Here is a 21708-nt window from a genome sequence, read left to right on the forward strand (position 1 = left end):
CAGCCTATAACCTAGGCTGGCCTTGACTCTGTGATGCCTCTCTCAGTCTTCTAGGTGGCTGGGATTACAGTCCTGTGCTACTAGGTCCAGTTCACAGTCTATAATTTTGAGTGGTGACAAAAACTTACTGAAGTAACTAATACATGTTTGTATAAGAAGTCAATCCATTAAGTTCTAGTATTTATTCTACTCATGAAACTTACCACCAATAATAGTCATTTAAAAATTATTTTCTTCTGTAACATGAACCCTTCTACGTGGTCATGTGTGTTCAGGACAACAAAAATTCAGTTCAGTCACTTAGCTTTTAATCCATTTATTTTTGCTTTTAGGACATTACATTATTAGCAACTTAATGAGACATAAGAGACTAAGATGTTTTGAAGCTAAGAAGAAGAAGAAGAAGAAGAAGACTTTTTCCTTTCAGAACATAAAAAGCTACACAAAAAAGCAGATCCAAATCATATGCTGTAACAAACACATGAAAAAAAAAAATCTCCGGGATACCTAGGTGTGTTGATACTTGGAAAACTGAGGAAGGATGATGGCAAGTTCCAAGCCAGCTCAGGCTATACAGTGAGATCTTGATTTTTAAAAACAAAACAAAATAAAACAAAAAACCAAACCACTGAGGTATCTCTTGATAGTCAAAAGTGAATCATGTGAACCTTACCCTTAAAAGTAACATAATTCAGTGCTGGGTAGAAATCCAAGAGTGTGGCATTGGGTTTGATCTCTAGAACCATAAGAAAACTAAAAGCCCTAATTAAATCTCTAATCCATAAAACCATATTGCCTTCTCTGAACTCCTGAAAGACACTTGCTGCAACTCAAGCTACACGTCCTTTAATTACAGATAAAAATTATATCTCAGAGTAGACAGTAAATTTCCCTTGAGACTTTATAGCACTTTACACAGATGGCAACAAACCCCCAGTCCTTACTAGGTGGCATGTGCATTTTGGCAAACATCTTCTCACAATTAAGTAGGCAGTTGGTGTGTACTGGTGAGAAGATGTAGACCCTAAGTAAGATATAGATTACACACACCAAGTCAATACCTAAAAAGCCAATTGCCTGGGCAAGGGGGTTAATATATATATATATATATATATATATATATATATATATATATATATATATATATATATATACCTTTTACTTAATTCTGGGTAAGCACTGTATTACTGAGCTATGCCCTCAGCCTTGATTTTATTTCATTCTGAAAGAAAAATTGAATACTTCTCTTTACAGTATTTAAATGAAAAATAGTCAAACACATGCACAAATTATTGCAATCAAAGATAAGTAGTAACTATAAACACTACTCTTATTTAATATCATCAAAATTCAGGGTTGATGAGCAATCCAGAGTGGGTCAGGGTGATAGTTATTCAAAGGCAAACTTCACACTGCACTCCTGATCCTTGCGATGATACTCCTCAAAAGCCTTTGTTACCTCTTTCATCTTCTTCTGCATTATGCCTAGGGGAAAAGCCATACAATCATTAGCCAGAGTCACATTCCAGGGACACAACAACACACCCTCCCCTCAATTATGACATACAAAACCTTACATCTCAATTTTAATAGTTTTAATTTTTAGAAAATGAGAGAGAAAAATCATCCTTTTGGAAACTGTGAACAGTGGATGAGAATAATCTTTATTTGTTTTCTTTAGTTTTTGGACAATAACAGTCCACTTTAGGTTTGTGTTTTGTTGGAGGGGGTATTAGCTGTTTATTTTTAGTCATCAGTGCCTAAAATTCAGGGTGTTCAGTAAACTGAACGCATAGATTTTGGTAGGTCTGAGCTACCTATAAGATACAAGTTCATTGGGAATATTTGCATTTCTGTTGTTTTCCAATGATTTATTTACCTTGGTGGTTTTTAAGTTTGCTCAGAGGCAGTGTACTGAAAATGCTATTTACAGTTACCATATCAAATAGTACTTTTCTGCCATGAAAAACAAACTGTTGAAGGATGTAGTTGGAAGTTTTCCTGTGTCCTTCTTGGTCCCGTGGCCGCTGAGACCCAAATAAACACACACAGGCTTATATTATTTTAAAATTATGGCCATGGCAGGCTTCTTGCTAGCTAGTTCTTCTATCTTAAATTAACCCATTTCTATAAATCTATACCTTGCCACATGGCTTATGGCTTACTGGTACTTTACGTCTTGCTTCTCCTGGAAGCAGCTAGTTCCAACTACAGAAGGAAGTATGTTAATCAAAGATTTTCTATAAAAATGTACAAATAGAACTGGACATTAATGTTCAGTAGGTTATAAATAATAGTTGGTACCCCAAAGGAAAGAAAAGTCTTGCAAAATAAAAACTAAAAATTTAATTGACCTACTTTATTTCTTTCAGTTAACCAGAACAGTCTTAATGTTTACTCAGTTTTTTAAAGCATAATACCTCATTTTATCATATAACATATACACATTCTGCAAGATCACACTCTAAGAACAGGTAATTTAAATCATGGTTATCTGCTGAAGGGCCAGAACAACGATGAATAACGAGTTTGACTAAATAAATCTTTTCTTTTGTTGTAATAACAAACTGCAGGGTCCAGATCCCCCCTTAAATAACTGTTCTAATGTGATGGGAACATAAATGAGCAGTACAATGAGCCATTAACTTCAGGCTAGAGATGTCAACATAAGCACAGTTTACTAATTTGCTGATTGATACATATTAAATGCAAAGGAGTACATTTATAACAATCTTAAAAATCAATAAAATGTCAAGAAACACAAGTCAGCATTATTAAGAGTGGCTTACTATAAACATTTTGTCATGTCTTCTAATTAAATTCCCAGGACTATTTCTGTATTAACTCACTTTAAATGTTTTAGGACTTTCATTCATTAAGGGTAAACACTGTACGTTGTACTTACTGGCCAGAATTCTGGTCCCAAGACCAGCATTATTGATTGTTTTCTGTCATTATTAAGTTAATACATCATAGTAGAAGTAAATCGTTAGTAGTAGTCACTTCAAAAAAAATATACCATACACATTTTTTTCATTTTTAGAAATATACTGGGGCTGGAAAAATGGGTCAGAGATTAAGAGCACTGGCTGTTCTGCCAGAAGACTCGGGTTCAATTTCCAGCACCCACATGACAGCTCACAACCGCCTATAAATACACTTTCAGTGGATCCAACACCCTCACACAGACATACATGCAAGCAAAAGAAAACCCAGTGATCATAAAATAAAAATTAAAACAGCCATGCAGTGGTGGCATACGCCTTTAATCCCAGAACTCAGGAGGCAGAGGTAGGCAGATCTATGTGAGTTCCAGGACATCTAGGACTGTTATACAGAGAAACCCTGTCTTGAAAAACATGTATACATACATACATACATACATACATACATACATACATACATACATACATAAATACACACACACACACACACACACACACACACACACACACACACACACACACTGAAAATATAAAAACAAAAATTCTAATCCCAATAGGAAACTTGGGAGCAAGGGAAACGTTCAAATATTAGAATGCTTGATGTTTCTACAATTCCACAGACTTATCTAATGGGTCACTGGCAAAGTATGTATTTAGGCATGAAATCTCAACAATATATTTTCATAAGTGTGACCTGCATCATGACAGCTCTTGACATGCCAACACAGATGGGGGATTTCCCAAGGTCATGCTACTAGATGAAGAGCTACAGGCAGTCAATGGCTGCTGAGGGAGGGAGAGTTAGTTATCTCTAGGATGAGCCACCCAATAGTTAATCCAATCCCAAGCGCCCAGCCCTAAACACATGTACAGAGGAGCAACACTAAATGGACACAGTAGGCTTTATATATACATGCATATATCCATGTACATACTCTCAGTTTCCTTTCTTAAACACCCCAGGACCACCTGCCCATGGGTGGCACCACCCACAGTGGGCTGGATATTCCCACATTAACATTAAGAAAATGTCCAACAGACTTGCCTACAGGAAATCTGATGAAGGCTTTTTCTCAAATGAGGTTCCTCTTCCCAAATACTAGTTTGTGTTAAGTTGACCCTCCCAAAAAATAACAACAACAAAAGCAGAATATCCCCCCACCAAAAGATTTTGGTAAAACTGCTTCCAGCCCATCTCCTGATTTGGGGATATATATTCTTGCAACTTAGGCAGACTTGCAAATATTTTAGGCAATGATGTATGGAGACTTTCCTAGAAGGTTATAAAAAGAAGAGATTTTTGTCATTAAATTCAAACAGTTTTTTTTTTTACTGTAATTAATATTTTAAAATGTATGTTACATATAAACATTGAATACTACTAAATCCACTGTTGAAGAAGATACTGTTCTCTCAAAAGCATTGTTATAGTCTCTCACTTTCTCCTAGAAAAATAATTGGGGCAGTGGGAGAAAAAAAGACCTTGACAGAAAAATGGTCAGAAACACAAATAGGCAACTCATTAGCTGATGTGCAGATTGCTTACAAATGTTTACAAATACTTGTCATAAGTAACCAGAAAGATACAACTTGAACCAGAGAAATATTTTTGCATATAAGTTTTGTCAAGAGATGGTGGTGGTGGTGTTGCTGGTAATTACAAAGGTAGTTGTAGGATGCAGAAAATGTGCCCTCTAAAGAATGAATTGCTGAAAGAAATACAAATTAGTTCACTTTACATGAAAGAAAATAAACACACACACACGCGCGCACACACACACACACACACACACACACACACACACACTCACACACACACACACTCACACCAGAAGCCTTTAAAAGAACACTGCTTCTGATTTAGCATTTTAACTTGGAAGAACTATATTTATATTCTTGAATCACGGTGTGTATTAAAATTGCCAACAGAGGAGCTGAAGAGTTGGTCCAGTAGTAAAGAGCAGTTGCTAAACATTCCTGTTTAGTTCCCAGAACCTACATGGTGGCTCACAAACATCTGTGACTCCAGTTCCAGAGTTTCTGATGCTCTCTTTTGGCCTCTTTGGGCACAGTATGCACATGGTACACAGACATATATATATAAAACATCCATCCGTATAATCTTAAAAGAAATAAATTATTAAAAAACTATTGGTAAGTACATTTATTACAGCACATTTTAAAATAAAAAACAAGTTGGGAACTTTAAGAGTTAACCATGGGCTATTAAAAAAACCCTTTGTATGTATATACGTACACATATACACATGTAACAACAATTAATTTAAAAGGGGGCCATGAATTGAAAGAGGGAAAGGAGGGGTAGATAGGAGGTTTGGAAGGAAGGAGGGAATAATGTAATTGTATTATGATGTCAAAAATAGAAGAAATAAAAATAATCACTATGGCATATCCAAATATTTAGCAGTCATTAGCAGAATAGAAAGATACCCATGTATATAGGTCTGCCAGATGTCAGCTTTGTATTGTGTCTTTCACCAAAAGCTGAAGGGTTGGGGAGATAGCTCAACTGCTTGCTGTGTGAGCATGAGAGCTTGAGTTCCAGTCCCCACATCCTTCTAAGAGGTGCTACGGAAGTGGAGATAGGAGAGTCCTTGGGCCAGCAAGCCTACATGATGAGCCCAAGGTCCCAGTAAGAGATCCTGTCTCAAAAGACAAGGTAGGATGGCTCCTGAGGAATAACAATGAGGCTGACCTCTGGCCTACAATGACACAGACACACATAGACACACACACACACACACACACACACACACACACACACGCACATATGTACACACTCAGCCATAGCATCCACTACAATAACAATTACAGTAACAATAATAAGTTGAATATACTGTGCTGGGTACATGTCGGGGACAAATAAATTGTTAACTGTCTACTAAACCCTAAGGTCATAACTACATTTTGAAAATACAGAAACATTAATGCATAATCTCTGTGAATAAGTTAAAAATCAAAAGTAGAGGGGCTTCACTAAAGAGGTAATCATTTCCCGAGGAGGATCATTCTGATAGAGGTGTTGGAATGAACCGAAGTAGAGTGAGATAAGGGAGGATCACAAAAGACCACAACAAACAAAAGTTTTCTGCAGACTAAGCCCACACACCTGTGAAACAGTAGTAAAGATATTTTTGAAGGAAGTAAAAGAGAAAAGCACCAAAACATTAAGGATACAAAGAAAGTAGCAAAAGACTTTAAAAACTGCAACAAGTTTTGCACCAGAAATACAGAATTAGTAGGACTAGATAATTCCAAATGGTGTTCCAAGTGAGGCTGAAAACAGGACGCGTGACTAAGAAGCGCACCCTCTCTCTCCTCCCTATCTAACATCTGGCTGATACTCCCTTGAATACTTGAATAGTTCTGCAGAAGAAAGTTTTCCTTTGAAGACTGTGAACAAGCTAAACCATGGTTCAGAGATACCAGACCAAGTCAAAGGCAGGCATTCTATACTAAAAGTAAGGATTACACAGAAGTTTCCAAGAGCTTAAGTGTCCACCTACAAAGGAGCATGGGGTGTCTACTTCCTCTACAGCTCCAAGAATGCTGGCTTAGCACAGGCCTTACTAACCTACAGCCAGGGACTGGAAGATTCTTCTTCAGAGACTTTGACTGGCTCAACAAATTCTAAGATAGTGGCTAGAAGTCCTTCAGTGAACGGAATAAGAGGGTGGGGGAATCTATTCAGTCAGTTAACAACCCAGGTACAAACTGTTTCACACAGCTTTCCTGAGTATAAGAATATTTGAGGGAAATTTCTTAATCTCAGAGAGATTAAAACAAAATGAAAAGCTAGAAGCAACACATTAGGAAGAACAAAATATTTTTTTGAACAAATTTAACCCCATCAGGGTGATACTGAACCTAAGAAACAGGAATGAATGCTACTAAATGCACACGCCACGGTCATCACAGAGCAACTAAAGGTTTGGAATAAGAAGTCAGAGTGCAGATCCAGAAAACTGAGCAAACCATAGTGACACGAGTAAAGAATACAGATGGAGACCAGTTCAGGGAAGCAGACACTAGATGAAGTATGTTTCCGGAAAGGGGAACAGAGATCACATAAGCAAGGAAATCATTACCAGAGACAGACAATACCAAAATATTGACATACCATGCACTCTTTCTGGAAGCTACTGGAATATGTGCCATATTGGAACCAAGAGATAAATACAGAGACCAGAAATAAGAGTTACAAAAGAAACTTGTCGATACAATAACTGTGCAGAAAAGGGAACTTAGCTGGAGTAAATTCAAGACTCACTCTTCAAGACAGCAACTATTCCACAAGGTACAGTGGAGGAGGGCTGAGAGTATAGCTCAGTGATAGACTCTGTGCTTAGTATGTGTAAGTTCTAGGCTCAATCCCAGATACTACCATCACCATCAAAAACCAAATAAACATCCCAGAAAAACAGAAGTACAATGGAGATTATAAGACTATGGAAGAGAGGAGTCTTGGAATTTGAACTAGATAATTTAAAAGCAGGGATTTTGGTACTGACTTACTGGTAAGTATATAGAAAACTAAGCAAACAAGTAAAAATAAAATTCAAAAGTAGATACTGAACTCAAGTTGGAAGAGGCAAGTCCAGTCTCAAAATGAAGGGCCATGATCCAAAGGAACTAGAACAGTTGAGGAAGCTGTTTATTGGTGATCTGGGCTTTGAAAGCACAGATGATAACTTAAAAGAACATTTTGAGAAATGGGGCACACTTACACACTGTGTGGTAATGAGAGATTCCCCAAAGAATTCCAGGCTGGCCTCAAACTCACAGAGATCCCCTGGCTCTGCCTCCCTAGTGCTGGGATTAAAGGTATGTGCCACCACTGCCCGGCTTTAATGCAGAGTTATGGCTGGTGATGACAACTGGGGTCAAACATCCTGCTGGCTAAGAGAAATGCCTTTTTAAAAGAACGCCATTAGAAACAAGGAGTGGTTTCAACTCGCTATTCCAAGTGCCTACCTTAGAAAATAGAAAAAGGACAAAATTAACACAAAGCAAGCAAAAAGAGGAAATAATAAAGACAAGAGCAGAGCACAATAAAACTGCAAACAGAACCACTGTAGAGAAAAATCAATGAGCTAAAAAGCTAATTCTTTGAGAAAAAAAGTCAATAACATTAATAAATTCCTAGGTAAGAGGGAGAAATTTAAGCAGAGAAAAACATTAAGTCACCAGCGTCAGGAAAGACACAGGATATGCCACTACAAAACTATAAAAGTACGCTATACTTACAACTTACCAGCCTAACAGGAATGTATCAATTCATTGAGAAACCACTACGTTTCAAACCTTAACCAAGATAAAACACACTATCAGAATAGTTTTAAAAACAAATGATAATTTCCCCTACAAAAGTACCCAGGGCCAAATGGATTCACTGAAGGTCTATCAAACACTCAGAGAAGAATTAACACCATTTTCTCACAAATACTAATAAATAGGATAGACAGGGCTACACAGAGAAACCCTGTCTCAAAAAAAAAAAACCACAAAAACAAAAGTGAGTCATTTTTTATTTTATTTTATTTTTCAAGACAGGGTTTCTCTGGTAGCTTTGGTGCCTGTTCTGGATCTCGCTCTGTAGACCAGGCTGGCCTCGAACTCACAGAGATCCGCCTGGCTCTGCCTCCTGAGTACTGGGATTAAAGCCATGCGCCACCACTGCCCAGCATGAGTCATTTTTTAAAAATTAGATTTGTTTATTTTATGAGTATCTTGCCTTCATGTATGTATATGTTACATGTGCGGGTCTGTTGCCCACAGAGCAAGAAGAGGGTGTCTGATGCCCTGAATCTGGAGTTACAGATGATTGTGAGCCACTGTGTGGGTGCTGGGAATGAACCCTTGTCCTTTGCAAGAGCAACACATACTCTTAACAACTAAACCAGCTCTCCAGTCTTAGAAGATCAAAAGATAGATGATCAATAAACAAAATTGGTTTTATATATTACCAATGAACATACAAAACACAATACCAATTAAAAATCATTGTAAAGAAAACAAAATAGTAAGGAGTAAGTCAAATAAAATAAAAATGAATATATGACATCATGAGGTTTGCAGGCAAATGGATGGATCTAGAAAAAATCATCCTGAGTGAGGTAACCCAGACTCAGAAGGACAAACATGTTATGTACTCACTCATAGGAGGATACTAGATGTAAAACAAAGATGACTAGACTGCTACTCACAACTCCAGGGGGCTACCTAGAAAACAGGGCCCTAAGAAAGACACAGGGATTGCCCAGTGACAGAGAAATGGATGAGATCTACATGAACAACCTGGATGACAGTGGGAGTAATGAAGGGCAAGGTTCGAGGGAAAGAGAGCTTAGGGGAGCAGGAGATCCCAGCTGGATCAAGAACAGGAAGTAAGAACAAGGAATAACAGACCATGATAAATGAAGACCACATGAGAATAGGAAGAAGCAAAGTGCTAGAGAGGTCCCCAGAAATCTACAATGATACATCCACTGTACACTACTGGCAATGGTCGAGAGAGTGCCTGAGCTGACCTAGTCTGATGATCAGATGGCCAAATACCCTAACGGTTGTGCTAGAACTCTCATCCAATAACTGATGGAAGTGGATGCAAAGATCCTCGGCCAGGCTCCAGGTGGAGCTCCAGGAGTCCAATTGTCGAGAAAGAGGAGGGACTGTAAGAGTGTGAATTGTTGAGACCAAGATTGAAAAAGCACAGGGACAAATAGCCAAACTAATGGAAACACATGAACTATGAACCAAAAGCTGTGGAGCCCCCAACTGGATCAGGCCCTCTGGATAAGTGAGACAGTTGATTAGCTTGAACTGTTTGGGAGGCATCCAGGCAGTGGGACAGGGACCTGTCCTTAGTGCATGAGCTGGCTGTTTGGAACCTTGGGCTTACACAGGGACACTTTGCTCAGCCTAGAAGGAGGGGACTAGACCCACTTGGTCTGAATCTACCAGGTTGAGCTGAATCCCCAGGGGAGTCCTTGCCCTGGAGGAGATGGGAAAGGGGGGGGGGTATAGTGATATATTTTATTTGTACTGAAATGTGATTTTATTTGTATATTAATAAAGTTGCCTTGGGGTCAGAGCAGAAGCTGGGCGGTGGTGGTACATGCCTTTAATCCCAGCACTTGGGAGGCAGAGCTAGGCAGGATGTCTGTGTGTTCAAGGATACAGCCAGCATGGTGACACATGCCTTTAATCTCAATACCAACCATAGGAGACCTGAAGGTCTGTACAGACAGGCAGTGATGAGGAGGTCATGTGGTTGGGTTTACAACCAATGAGAAGGCAGAACAGAAAGTCTATATAAAAGACAGGGCACAGGAAGTAGCTCTCTTGCGGAGAGGAAAGACAGAGCAGCAGTGAAGGGGAATGTTTTCCGCTCTTGCTCTGACCTTGTGGTTTTTAACTCTGCAATTGGCTCTGTGTTTCTTATTTAAAAAGATGGTTACATCTATGGGGGCGGGGGGTGGGGTGGGGGGAAGACGGGGTTGGGGGGGGGAGGGGGGAGGACAGGGGAACCCATGGCAGGTATGTTAAATTAAATTAAATTTTAAAAAAATGCGAGCCGGGCAGTGGTGGCACACAACTTTAATCCCAGCACTCGGGAGGCAGAGGCAGGCAGATCTCTGTGAGTTCAAGACCAGCCTGGGCTACAAAGTGAGTTCCAGGAAAGGCGCAAAGCTACACAGAGAAACCCGGTCTCTAAAAAACAAAAACAAACAAAAACAATGAGTATGTAAAGTGTGTGAAAAAAAATCACAAAATAATGATGAAAGAAATCAAATTAGACACAATATGTTTGTGGCTGGGAAGGCTCATTATATACTTAAGGTGTTAATTCCCCCAAATCCATCTATTGTTTAAAATTTAAGCTTCAAATGCAATCCTTATCAAATACCATAAAAATGTTTATAGAAAAAAAGAACTAAAATAGCTAAAACACTGTTGATTGAAGAAAATAAATATTAAAGTTTATAATGTAGCAACAACAATGATGGTAGTGTGATATTTAAGGGGAAAGACACAAAGACCCATAAAATAGAGACTTCAAGAAAAAATTCAAGTATATACCAACAGATTTTGATCAAGCATGAAAGCAAATTCAAGGGCCAGATATGGTGGTTTATGTCTGCAATCACAGGTTTAAGGAGGCTGAGGCAGGACGATTGCTGTGAGTTAAAGATCAACTTGGACTATGGTGTCAGAGCCTGTCTTTTAAAGGGAAAGAAATTCATACTACAAGATGACTCAGCAGGTAAGGGTGCTTGCCACCAAACCTGAGGACCCATGTTCAATACCTGGAATCCACATGGTAAAGAGAACTGAGTTATGAAAGTTGTCTTCTGACTTTGACATGTGTGTTGTGGCATGTGCGTGCATGTGAACACACATACAATATAAACAAACAAATATAATAAGAAAATAATATAAACCCAACTGACCAAGGGCAGCTTTTCCAACTGTGTTGGATCAACTGAACGAGGGAAGGCAAAAATCAACAAACAAAAAGCCCTTGATCTAAACCTATTATGCAAAATGAAACCAAAATGGATCACAACCTTAGGACACAAAAAGATAAAACTTTCAGAAAAAATGAGAGATAAATCTTTGGGATAAAAGCAAAATCAATCAATCAATCAATCAATCAATCAATCAATCAAACAAACAAACACTGACAAATCATCTTTCATCAAAATCATATTTTCGTTCTGTGAATAACTCCCATGAGGAAGATAAATAGAAAAGATATAGATAGGGAAAATTATCTTCAAGCTACATATCTTATAAGGAACTAACATCTAGAATACAAGAAAAATTCTTAAAACTCCAGGGTAAAAAACAATTAGAAAATGAGAAAGAAGCATGGAAGACATTTCTCTGTAGTAAATCAAGGGAAAGATGCCCAGTATCATTAGATATGAGGGCAATGCAAACTGAAATGTCACTATATCACTACATATCCATTACAGGGTTAAAATGGGAAAGACGGATAATACCAAACACTGGTAAGGACACAGACACACCATATACACATACACAGACAGCACCGTTGCTGGTGCCAATGTAAAGTGTACAACCACTATAGAAAACTGTGACCCTTTCTTGCTAGGTGGCCGGGCTTGGTAGAGTACACCTGTAATCCCAGAACTTGGGAGAGGGAAGCAAGAGGATCAGGAATTCAAAGCCGGTTTCAGCTACACAGTGAGCTCAAGGCCAGCCTGGGCTACATGAGACCCTGTCTCAAAACAAGTAAACATGCAATTACCATCGGATCTAACAATTAGAGTCTAAGACCTTTACCCTAGAGAAATGAAAATTTATCTCAACTTAAGAATCTGTCCATGAATGTTCATAGCAGCTTTCCTCAATTTATCCCCAAATGTCCTAGATAGATTAATAACCAGTTAAACTGTGGTTCACTTATACTGGAATACTACTTACCAACATAGAAAGTCAAACTATTGATATATTCAGCAAACGAACTGAGTCTTTAGGGAATTTTGCAGAATGGGGGAAAAGTCATTCTTCAAAGGTCATGTTCTATACAATTCTATTTTTATAATAAATCATAATAAATTTCATCAACCCAGACTATATTAGTCATTTCCAGGAGTTTAGAACTCAGTGCAAAGACAAGGATCATATGGGAGGAAGATGGGCATGACAATAAAAAGGAAACATGAAGAAGCCATGTGGCATGTAACTGTTGAGCATTTCTGCAGTTGTGATACATATAAAATCCTACACATATGAAATAAAGCTACATATAATTAACATGCATCCAATTAAAACTGAACAAATCCATGACAAGCTGAGTCAATGTCAGTATCCTGATTATGGCATCTTACTACAATTTTGTAAGGTGTTAGAACTGGGAAAAGTAAAGTTATAATAAATAGGGTTTCTGTATTATTTCTTACAGCTGTGTGAATCTGACTTGACCGCAAGAAAATTCCAATAACAAAAAGACCAAAACATATAAATAGGGTGTTCGTTATTGCCGTTGTTCGAAACAGTTTTTTTCTCTGTATTAAAGCTGGCCTGGAACTCACTATGATATTCAATCTGGCCTCAAATTTATGACCGTCCAACTTTAGCAGAGTATATCCTATATACAAGGTTAAGTTGCTTTTGACAATAATTTTGAATTTTTGGAGTTTAATATAATTAATGTTTCCTTGTAATTCAGAAAAGGAGAGGAGAGGAGAGGAAAGGGGAAGAGAGAATATGAGATTATCCTCTGACTAGTCAGAGCTACTTTTAAGACATTCAGTTTATTGAAATTCAAGTAACGGCTCTGAATAGACTTAAGTTCTTGGTGGTATATACTTCTGGACAGGAGAAGTATTTATAGAAGTACATAGCTCTCACCTACACCACAAGAATTTATCTGGTCTCTTCATTGATATATTAAAGTGATGACAAGACACTATGCCTGGTATAGCACTGTTCTTCACACACAATCAATAAAAATACATTTCAAAGAGGGATAAAAAAGGAAAGACAGCCAAATGGCCAAGTGTCCTGAATTACTGCAGCAGGGGTAGGTAGTCCAGGTAATAGAATTATTTTACATCTTTATGTGGCCTTCATTTGGGCATTTACCAATATTATCAAAATATTACTCATCATAGAAGTCTCACTTCCAATACCCTCTCCCAGAAAACCAACAAAACCAACAAAATCCTGCTGAGCCAGTTTGCCTACCCAGTTTTTCTTTCTTTACTATACCCTGCCTCCTCCCTTTGTACCTGAAGACAGAGGTAATAACATTGACATAACATATGATAATAATAATATAATCACATTGATAATAATATATTCCTGCTACAGAGTAACACAGGGCCTCGACACATAGCGGCTGTTTTGTTCTAAAATTACAATATCTAACTACATGGCACTGCACGAGTGTGCGCATGTGTGCATGCAGAAGATATCAGGTGTCCATGTATCATTCTTTGCCTTATTCCATTGAGACAGGATTTTTACTGAATAGGAGCCCGGCAAGCAGCCAGAAAGCCCCAACAATCTTCTTGTCTCCATCCATCCCTTATCTCTCCAGCACTGTGTTTATAGGCAGAATTGGCAACAGCCAGCTTTTTGTATCGGTGCTGAGAATTTGAACTCAGGTCCTCATGACTGCACAGCAAGTACTCTTACCCACTGAGTCATCTCCCAGCCCCAGTACTTGTGTTTCCAATGCCTGTGGATGCTACTTTGATTCTCACAATACTCTGTGATGGTAAATACAAATGTAGGGAGGTTTTAAACAACTTCTCAGAGGCCAAAGCTAATTAGAATTCATAGTTGGGCTTGTGTAGTTGACTCCTATCTAACAGTGCTTTTCCTACTAATGTACCTGCTTGCAAAACACTGTGAAATTTTTCCATAAACAGCATATAATGCAGGTATGTATTGAAATATCGTGCTGAACCTCATTGCTATGTACAATGAATATATGTTAATTATAATAAACTAATTGCTGGGCCAGCAAGATGGCTTGTCCCAGGTAAAGGAACTTGCTACCAAGACTGACAACATAAGTTAAAATCCCCACAGCCCAAAGAACTGACTCCCTCCCGCAAACTGTCCTCTGAATTTCACATACTTGCTGTAAAATATACATGGCTCCTCCAAATAAATAAATGTGATACAAATTTAAAAATAGACAAACAAAGCATTGAGCTGAGTATGGTGGCACACACTTGTAGTACCAGAATTTATAAAGCTGAGGCAGGAGGAACACCATGAATTCAAAGTCAGCCTGAGCTACACAGTGAGACCATGCCTCAAAAAAATACAATACAATAAATTAAGCATTATGCTGAGCTATAACTTGCACCATAATGGTATTTGTTGTCCCTTCAAACACTCAAGTACTTAAAATGAGGATTGCCTATCTGAACACTATCTGGGAGGCTTAACTAAAGAAAAGCGATTAAGTTGTTTAATTTTGAGGTGGCTATTGAGCATGGGCCCCCAAACAGCATTATCATGACGTTCCAGTGTACTTATGGGTTTGTTTGGGGGTTTTTTGGTCACTGACAGGAAAAAATTGCTTTGCAGAAAAAAAAAAATCCATCTTTCTCATAAACAATATAAATTCTGCTATTTGGAAGTGATTTAAATTAGGTTGCAATAATTCATGTGGGGAAGCTCTCCAGCTTGAGGAAATTCACTTGGGCACAAAATGTACATAAGTAGGATTAGTGAGAAATCTCATTTTGCAGATGTATTGAGGGTATGTCAAATCTGGATTTACATATAGAAAAAAGTTTGAAAAGTCAGCTCTGAGACTGTTAACCATCATACACCATTTCTTAATGGGGACTGAAGATCTGTTTAATTCTAATGTTAGTCCCCTAATCTAAAGCACAAGAAGTTCTCTGGAATTAAGGGACAACATCTGTTTTGTCTGTAAAGAATAGCAGAGATGATCAAGCGGATCATTTAAATAGTGGAAAGACACAAAACACCTTTCAATTAACTGCAACGGGATGATGCAAGTGCCCGTGTTGAATTGAAGTCTCCACAGCAAAGTCCACTTAGGTGGCTGTGTGCTGCTGTCACAGCGCTGGCAGAAGCCATTCAATTCTCAAGTATCTGAAGTGGAACGTTCAATTCCAGAACACAAGAGATGACTTTACCAATTCACCAATGTCACCAAGATTGCCCAAAGAATGGAAGAAAAGGCAGAGGTAAAAAGAATAGCCTCAATCTGTGAATTGGAATCTATTCTAGAAGATGAAAGAGGAAGAGGACTCCTCAATTGCAATTTAAAGCATCTTTTGGCACCTCAGCATTTGATGGTCTTCAGATAAGAGAGCTGAAATAACTCTTCTTTTTCTGTTTATTTTGACACAAGGTCGGTCTCAAACAATATAGGCTAGCCTTGAACTTGCTACTCACTGTGTAATGGAGGATGACCTTGAACTACTGATTCCTCTGTCTTTACTTCCTAAGGTACTGGGATTATGATTATGCCACCAGGTCTAGCTTTAATAAAATATTTTTTTATTTTTATCAAGGTGTCACTACATAGCCTTGCCTGGCCTGGAACTCACTCTGTAGATTAGGCCAACCTAGAGTGTTGCTGGATCCTAATGGCTCCCTTGGGGGAAGGGGTGAAAAGGTGTGGTGTCAACCACACAGACATCAGGAGTCAGTTGAAGGCAAACAACAAACTCATTTATTCAATAATAGAGAAGGCCTTATATACTCTCCTCCCAGCACCCAAACTGTCCCAGTCTGGTGGCATTGCATGGTCATCCCTCATTGGCTGGGCACAATCAGGAACTCTGACATCGCCTGTTGCTAGGCCCTCAGGCAGACTTCAAGTTGGCTCATAAGAAAGTATGTTATGTGCATGCCTTGGCAACTGGTTTGAGCCAATTTCCTCGACCCTATGGCCCTGACCTACTATACTAGAGCTCACAAAGATACAACTACTTCTGTTTCCTGAGTGCTGGGATTAAAGGTGTATGCCACCATGTCTAGTTAATAAAAATTTTTTTTAAAATCACTTAATGCCTGAATCAAAACCTCTTTAAAAGCATCTAACATCAAATTTTTCTCCTTTTTTTTATTAAGAGACTTTCTATTCATTTTACATATCAATCACAGATTCCCCTGTCCTTCCTCCTCCCACCCCCCAGCCTTAAACCCCAACCCACCCCCCCATTCCCACCTCCTACAAGGCAAGGTCTCCCATGGGGAATCAGCAAAGCCTGGTACATTCAGTTGAGGCAGGTCCAAGCCCCTCCCCCTGCACCAAGGCTGTACAAAGTGTCCCACCATAGCCACTGGGTTAATTTGAAACAGTCACCTCAAATAACAACTATTAGTATTGGGCAAAACTAAAGCATGATTATAACACATTATGCAAAACAGATACTTTAAAATGACCCTAAAATAGCATTTTATGCAAGAGTTAGTAAAATACAGTTGATGACTAATAATATTTAGAACAAAAAGTAAGGGATTCAGACATGGGACTATATTTTATAAATATTATAACCCCCAAAGCCATTTTAGTTACTCTAGAGAGTAACTCTCTCTGCCCTAAATAACAATATAAATGTGAGATTCTATAAAATAATTGTGCAGTTCCATGTTTTAGGAGTCTGCAATGATTATAGATAAAATATATTTAGTCTTATAGCTCTGGGACACTTCATGAAAGCAGTAAAATGTCATCCATGACAATATTGAAGTTTCAAATAATGACTAGCAGAAGGTATTTTCATAGCCTACTCCTTTATTATTGTTCCATTTGGTGATTATTCATACAAACACTGGTGATTTGGTAGTATATGAAGCAACAGGAAACATGGATCTCTTATTCCACCTTCCTCCCCTGCCAGAAGTAGCTCCACATACTAAAAACAAAGAATCAATTGCCTCAGATGGATTGCCAATTCTGTCTAAGTGGTCCCAGAAGAGAGAGAGTAGCTGCAGCTTCAGTGACTGCCAACTCAGAAGACAGAAGTGTGACTGCAGCACTATGATCAAGTCAACCTTGAAATAATGCTGTAAGTTTTACAAAAAAGGAAGACAGAGAGGGAACACATATTTGGATATGGGGCTACTATTCACTCTCAACTATACTACCTGCAAGGAAAAAAACACCATGGATGATGTCTAACAGTGAATAAGCATCACATTTGAAATCCTGAGTGTATTCTAGCTCTCCTAAATCTGATGGTCTCTGATACCCTTCTATTTGTGTCCTATCCCTATAGATCAAGTAGAAGTTAGAGGACAAATGGAGCATGGTTTGCCACACCTTTGTGAATGCTGAAAAATTGATTGGACAATGAATTTAATGTGTTAACATACTTAGAGTGTTTGCAATGTTCAATTTCCAATTCATTTTTGTGTATTTAATTTCATTTATTTTTCTTTTGAAAGAAAATCGACTCTTCAGAGTAACTTTCAATTCATGGAAATATTGCCCAGATAAAAACATTTCCCGTATACTCAATGCTCTACCCTCAGGAGCACAACCTCCCCAGCTCCCAACATCCCATACCAGAGAGGTGCATTTGTTGCAGCTGATAAAACTACCATCATTTTCACTAAGGCTCACACTTGATGATGCTCATCCTACAGGTTTTAGCAAAGTATAATGATAGGTATCCATCATTACAGTACCATAGAAAGTATTTCTGCTGCTCTGTGTTCTGTCTACTCATCACCACACCCACTACTGATCTTTTTTACTATCTCCACAGCTTTGCCTTTTTCAGAATATCATATATTTGGAATCACACAGTATACAGTCTTTTCATTTTAGCTTTTCTCAGTTAATAATATTCATCAAAATCACTTTTAAAGAAATGATTTTTCAGTTAAATATGTGATCTTTTTCATGTAACAGCTGCCATGTTTTATGATAGAAAATTTTTGTGCCAATATTGCAGATATTAAATCACAAAAACATTTCTCAGAAACCTTTTAAAATAAAGATTTGATTTTATATGAGTTAATGATTTCTCTTTAGTAAAATATAATATTTGTATTGCCAGAATAACACACATTCATTTTTCTATAACTGCTCTCTGAATGTGAACAAATGGACTCATTTAATCTTAGAACTTTCAGTCCACAGACCATTTCAGCAGACATGATCCAATTAACTATTAAAAAGCAAAATAAAACAAGAAAAAAATCCTCTCCTGGACAGCATAATTAAACCCTGCTATGCTCCGTTTTCTCGATCACCCCATTTCCTGATATGAAAATGAAAGGCTTGTTGGGTGGGAATGGCACTATCAGGAATTAGCAGGCTTCCCCCATTGTTCAGCAGAGCCTCCATCTCAAATGAACACCTCTACAACATCACATTGCTTCTTCAGCTCAAATGAATCGTTAGCAAATAAGGAACCTCCATTAATCATCACTCCCTACTGTGTTATTCTTGCTACCAATTTTCACTGAGAGCTTTATCCAGACACCTAAAATTTACATCCCATCCAAAATATTATCATGTTTGACAACCCTGTCCTCTACTGTTTTGTACATGATTAAGATTTGTTTTTATATCTAACCATACCCACATTGTTTGCAAAGCACACCAAAATTAACAATAGTGCTTTGGACATAAGGAAATCTGGATCCTGGTCCCAGTTTTGCTATGATTGGTCCTAGCTGTGTGTTCTAAAGAAGTCATTAATCCTTTCTGGGCCACGGTTCCTTCACTTATATAAAGCAAATCACTTGCAACACTAACAACTTTAGTCTTATAAAGAAAACACTGGCTGGGAACCTTGAGATTTCATTTATGACAAAGAGGATCCCCACCAAGAAAAAAATCACGGCAATTTTTCTTTATAACCCAAATTACCTTGTGACACCTCCTTTAACTCCACCCCAAAAGTACTGTTCACTGTAGAAAAATAAGCAACACACAGGAAAATTTTGTATAATCTCATTCTTTGGCATTGTATGGTTATTACCATTTTCCCACTTCTTAGTTACTTTATCAACTTCTTTATGCAAGTGGTATTTAATGACAACCTGGAACTAGCTTCTCTAAGAGAAAGACACTGAAGAAATTCATTGTATTTGATGTCTACTAGTTCAGAGAATGAGGAAATCCAGGAAGCCAAGTAAGAAAACAAATGTATTATTTTATGGCTATGTCTTGAAAACTTGTAATTGCTTGGTTGATTTAAGTTTCATATTCCTTTCCCTGATTACATCATCATATCCCCACATTAGGCAAAGTTTATAAAATGGATTGTCCTATTTTTTATATATGTTTTTATTAGTTCTTTCAGAATTTTGTATAGTATATTTTGATCCTATTCACCCTCTCTCTCTCAACTCATCCCAGATCCACACACCCTTCCCTACACATGTAACTTTGTGTCCTTTTTTCCCCCTGAAGGCCAATTTGTACTATCCAAATATTCTTGAATGTGTGGCCTTCCACCTGGGGCATGGCTAACTTTCCAGGGGGCTATATGCTTAAAGAAAAGTGACATCCCTCTCACAGCAGCTAAACATTGCCAAAAGCTCCATGGCTAGGGGTAGCACGTTGTGTTCAACTCCCCTTTCCATGCATTTTTTAAACCTGGTTTTCATTTTATATTTGTAGAAAAGTTTAGCGAATAGTAAAAGTAATATACTTGTATGCCCTTTATCTAGATTAGCTCACCGTTTTACCACAAATTCTGCTGTACTTCCAGGAAAATATTTTCTAACATAATGATAGATAACCTAAGAAGATGAACACTTTCTTAATATCTAGACTGTATACAGTTCAAAATCCCTAATTTTTTGAAATAATGCCTGTTTTAGTTTTGGTAGTGTATTTAATTGATAACACAGACTTAATCATCATCTCCCTTTTAATCTATGACTGTTCCCTTAATTTGTTGTTTTTCATGATTGACCTTTTGAATAGTCCAAAACAATGATAATTCAGAATGTGTACACCAGAATATATAATTTAGTGATTAGTTTCAGGTGAAAATTTGGGGTACTAATACTATCTATATAAGTAAAAGCATGTACTTACCATGCATGTAAAATCATGAGGCACACTAACCACTTTACCCATTATTGGTCAGGTCCAGTTTGATCACTTCATGAGAGTGGTATATGTCAGATAGCTCTTTTTTTTTTTGCCTTTTTAAAATTTATTATTATGTGTTTTAATTTTATACATCAGCCATGGGTTCCCCTGTCCTCCCCCCTCCCGCGCCCACCCCCACCTTCCCCCCAGCCACTCCCCTCCATGCCCATCTCCTCCAGGGACAAGACTCCCCTGGGGATTCATTTAAACCTGGTGGATTCAGTACAGGCAGGTCCAGTCCCCTCCTTCCAGGCTGAGCATGTGTCCCTGTGTAAGCCCAAGGTTCCAAACAGCCAGCTCATACACTAAGGACAAGTCTTGGTCCCCCAGACTGGGTGCCTCCCAAACCAATCAAGCTATTCAATTGTCTCACTTATCTAGAGGGCCTGATCTAGCTGTGGGCTCCTCAGCCGTTGGTTCATAATTCATGTGCTTTCTTTGGACTGGCTATTTGTCCCTGTGCTTTTTGCAATCTTGGTCTCAACAATTCACCCTCTTGCAGTCCCTCCTCGTTCTCCACAGTTGGACACCCAGAGCTCCACTTGGGGCCTGGCTGAGGATCTCTGCGTCCACTTCCATCAGTTATTGGATGAGAGTTCCAAGATGACTGTTAGGGTGTTTAGTCATCTGATCACCAGACTAGGTCAGATCAGGCTTTCTCTCGACCATTGCCAGCAGTCTACAGAGGATATATCATTGTGGATTTCTGGGGACCTCTCCAGCACTCTGCCTATTCCTGTTATCATGTGGTCTTCATTTATCATGGTCTGTTATTCCTCGTTCTCACTTTCTGTTCTTGATCCAGCTGGGATCTCCTGCTCCCCTAAGCTTTCTTGCCCTTCATTACTCCCACTGTTGTTCAGGTTGTTCATGTAGATCTTATCCTTTTCTCTGTCATTGGGCAATCCCTGTGTCTTTCCTAGGGTCCCGTTTTCTAGGTAGCCTCCCTGGAGTTGTGTAGCAGTCTAGTCATCTTTGTTTTACATCTAGTATCCTCCTATGGGTGAGTACCATGTTTGTCCTTCTGAGTCTGGGTTACCTCACTCAGGATGATTTTTTCTAGATCCGTCTATTTGCCTGCAAACCTCATGATGCCATTGTTTTTCTCTGCTGAGTAGTACTCCATTGTGTATATGTACCATATTTTCT

At 38.4% G+C, this 21708-nt stretch overlaps 1 protein-coding gene across 1 annotated transcript in view; it reads right to left on the minus strand.

Moving 5' to 3' along the window:
* Positions 1–1252: 1252 nt before the first annotated feature.
* Positions 1253–21708, minus strand: part of Nup62cl (nucleoporin 62 C-terminal like) — a 66954-nt gene continuing 46498 nt past the window's right edge. The window contains exon 9 of the mRNA XM_036175185.1: positions 1253–1485. Within this exon, the coding sequence (XP_036031078.1) occupies positions 1391–1485 (95 nt within the window). The 3' untranslated portion in view covers positions 1253–1390. The remainder of the gene's footprint in view (positions 1486–21708) is intronic.

This window comes from Onychomys torridus, chromosome X (assembly GCF_903995425.1).
Source record: "Onychomys torridus chromosome X, mOncTor1.1, whole genome shotgun sequence".
NCBI classification, from domain to species: domain Eukaryota; kingdom Metazoa; phylum Chordata; class Mammalia; order Rodentia; family Cricetidae; genus Onychomys; species Onychomys torridus.